We start from the raw sequence: 3,473 nt of genomic DNA on the forward strand, positions 1-3,473 counted from the left end.
TGTTAACTGTGGGTAGTGAAACTCGGACTCGCGTGTGTTAATGCTTTTCGAGTTCCAAGTACATTTTCTATCGTATTATTCTGTTTGATATTAGTCGTTGACAATATACGAAATAGCATGATTAAGGAGATGTTATTTAATGTAAAATGTTATTTGATCTAATTGCTATAGATTAAGCGTGACTAATAAAGCATCAATTAAGGGAGAGAAAGGAAAAAAACAAAAGGTAAGAAGAGAGATAGCATGATAAAGGATATGGTCACTTTACAGAACATAAAAGACTTTACAAAACAATGTGATGATTTGTGACAACCACCTCGTTTTTTTTTAATATGTGCTAATGAGAAGCAACACATTTAAAGATTGAAGCTTGTCTGTAAAGTAACAAACTTTTTTGGTCACTTTGAGAGAATCAAGAGGTATCATTATAAAGCTGTACAAAAGGGTTGGTGAAAGCCATCACATTTTCTGAAACCTTTAAAAGAAACTGATGTGACAAGAAGAAATAATTTTGAAGAAGCAAGGAGGCTATATGAGGAGCTTGGTGTATAGGAAGATGTGGTGGGTTGTACATCGACGGATGAACAAGAGGAACTTAAATCGTGATTATGAGGTATAAGTAGCAAACAAATTCGAGATTTTGGATTCATATATTTTTAGTATTAGATGTGTAACTTTCAAAAGGATGTTATGATTTGACAGAATAAGAGAATATGTGAGTTGGGGAAAGACTTGGAGGAGATACTCAAGGGAAGGCTCGAGACAATAGAGAAGGAACCGGAGGCAGAAGAGCGAGAGTGGTTAGGAGACTCGCAGACACAGAAGCCAATATTGGTTAAGGCTAAGATGAAAGTGGAGAAAGGAAAGGCAATAGTAAAAGCAAAAGTGAAGAGTGGAAAGGTGTTTTACATGTTGTGTGTCATTGGCTTAGCCTCTAAACGGGGGTTTAATGATCTTGTTTTTCACTAAACAGTCTCTCAACTCCTAATTCTTCATCATCTTCTTGATTTTAATTTTATTTCTTGACTGTGTGGATGTACATATATGTGTGTGTATTTATTTTGGTTATATATATATATACTTATGGTGTATAACACAGTTATGTGTTTTGTTTTTATTTTTCATCTCTAGTAGAGGTTCTTTATGTAATTTAAGTTTTAACACATAATTTGGTGTAATTCAAGACTAGGTTTTAGATATCTTAGCTCATGACCGTTTGTATAAGCGTTTGTGAGAGATCCATTTGAGGTTCCAACCTCTATAACATATCTTCAAGAGCTTCCCAAAACTAAAAGTTACTTTATCCGTTTCAACATAATAAGTGTAGCTTTAACATTTTAAAAGGATGAAAATCGTATAATAATACAGTAAAACCTCTATAAATTAATAAAATTGGGACCATGAAATTTTATTAATTTATAGAGGTTTTAATTTATCGATAAATTAATAAAATATTAATTTATAAAGAGATTTTCTCATTTTTATATTGAAAATTTTCTATTACAAAATAAGATACTTTTGTTATCATTCATATTTTTAAACAATTTTCTTAATTTATAATCTTCGTTATCGCAATAGGATGAATGTCAATTTTTTAATAGATTATCTAAGTAAAAATGAGAAATGTTAAAAGTTTAGAGTTTATAAAAAATTGTTACTACTATCCTTCATGGTAATTATGAAGTCGCAGAAAATATTGCGGTACTTTAAAAACTAATTACTAAAAAAGAAATTATTGCATCTATGACTCTTCACAATTTATGGATGCGATTTGAAAATACAACAATGAAAAACTTAGAGATGAGCTCCAACAAGAATGCAAATTCAAAAATAGACAAACAACAATAAAATTATATTTCACTAGATTTTCTTAGATATATATATATATATATATATATCAGTTTATATGATTATTAATTTATGATATTGATGAGACCATATTTTTACATAGGATTTACCAAAAAATTATTATTTTATTATTTTATCGAAATGTGTTATTTTTACACCGGCCCAATTCGGAACCGAAATTTTTTATTAATTTATAGTGAGTATTAATTTAAAGAGTATTAATTTATGGAGGTTGTAGTGTAAAAATTTACAATTCAAAAAATAAGTTTTTTAGAAATGGATATAAGTATGACTAGGAGAGAGAGAAAATTCACATGAGTATTCTTGTCACACTTAAGAGATGACAAAACAACATTCACGAATCAACCATGCATCAACTAATCACTACTAGACTCACACCGGTTTAGTATTAACTCATGAAGATCATGAACTTTTTCTTTTCCCACATCGTATATATATGCTTGTTTTCAAAGTTTTATAATTAATTATATGAGTGGTGGTGATTCTAATATCAACTAGTATGAAATCTCTTTTTCTAGTTATAGCTCCTTTGTTTTTCTTTTTTCTTACGATTCTTGCATCCACCGAGCCACCACATCTCATATTGAGACATGACAACTACAACCAAACCGACCTCATCTCTGCCATGTCCGATATGAGAAGGCAATCTTACAACGGTTTTGTCATCCTTCTCCGTTTCCTCAACGATACAGATTACTTCAGGAACACAGATATCACTTTCTTGATGCCTAGCGACAACGATCTTTCTCATGCAGACATACATCAAGAGAATCTTGAGTCATTTATCCTAAGACATACGATCCCTGCGTGGCTTATGATCAACCACATGCTTCATTTCCCTAACAGAACTCTTGTTCCTTGTAGCGTGTCGTCTGATAAAATGTTCACCATCACAAAATCTGGAGGGTCCGGTATATATGTGAACAATGCGAGGATCGTTACTCCTAATGTTTGTCAGAATTCTCGTATATCTTGCCATGGAATCAGCGACGTTATTACATTCAACCAAGACTCTTTTCCGGCGAAAATGTTGTCATCAGATCGTAGAAACATAAGTTCGGGGAGGCATTGAAGCTCTCTCTTTGTCTCATAATTAAGATTCGAAGGGTGTAATTAAGACTATCTTCTAATATAACCAAAAAAATAAGAGTTCTAGATTTCTCAAAGTACAAGTTAGAGTGTTCCAATTTTTAGTTTAAAATATATATGTTGTTGCAAAGTTTTATTTCCAAGGATAATGGTAAAAAAATTCACCCTCTAAATATACGTACTATTCCCAAATCATTTAATCGAAAAATATAGAAATGGTCTTCTTTGGAAAAAGGCATGAGGAGGGTGGAGTGGGAAAAAAAAATGATGGAAATGCCATTGAAAACAGAATAAGGATATGTATAAATCAAGTAGCCAAAAAGATTGAAATTAAATTGGAACCAAACAGATTAAAATCGGATGCAATTAATACCTAACATATACATTATCACATCAAACAAATACAATCCAATAATAACATTTACCTAATATTTATGAAAATTAAATTTATTACCATAAAAATCTGACACTTAAATTTAAAATTATATATATGTAAACATGATTAATTTGGTAAT

At 30.8% G+C, this 3,473-nt stretch overlaps 1 protein-coding gene across 1 annotated transcript; it reads left to right on the forward strand.

Annotated features, from left to right (window-relative positions):
* Positions 1-413: 413 nt before the first annotated feature.
* On the forward strand, positions 414-3,131 carry LOC104709432 (uncharacterized). The gene is made up of 3 exons (XM_010426047.2): positions 414-613; positions 703-957; positions 2,438-3,131. Exons 1-3 carry the CDS (start codon positions 533-535, stop codon positions 2,939-2,941), a joined length of 840 nt encoding a protein of 279 aa, XP_010424349.2. The 5' UTR covers positions 414-532; the 3' UTR covers positions 2,942-3,131.
* Positions 3,132-3,473: the final 342 nt, after the last annotated feature.

The sequence above is a fragment of the Camelina sativa genome, chromosome 8 (assembly GCF_030686135.1).
Source record: "Camelina sativa cultivar CO46 ecotype springtype chromosome 8, ASM3068613v1".
Classification (NCBI taxonomy): domain Eukaryota; kingdom Viridiplantae; phylum Streptophyta; class Magnoliopsida; order Brassicales; family Brassicaceae; genus Camelina; species Camelina sativa.

Bases quoted from the DNA above. Each gene is read 5' to 3' on its own strand.
- LOC104709432 (XM_010426047.2), top strand. From the start codon at position 533: ATGAGGAGCTTGGTGTATAGGAAGATGTGGTGGGTTGTACATCGACGG. The intron at 614-702 runs GTATAAGTAGCA...ATGATTTGACAG, and splicing joins ACTTAAATCGTGATTATGAG to AATAAGAGAATATGTGAGTT. The intron at 958-2,437 runs GTTTTTCACTAA...GCATCCACCGAG, and splicing joins AACGGGGGTTTAATGATCTT to CCACCACATCTCATATTGAG.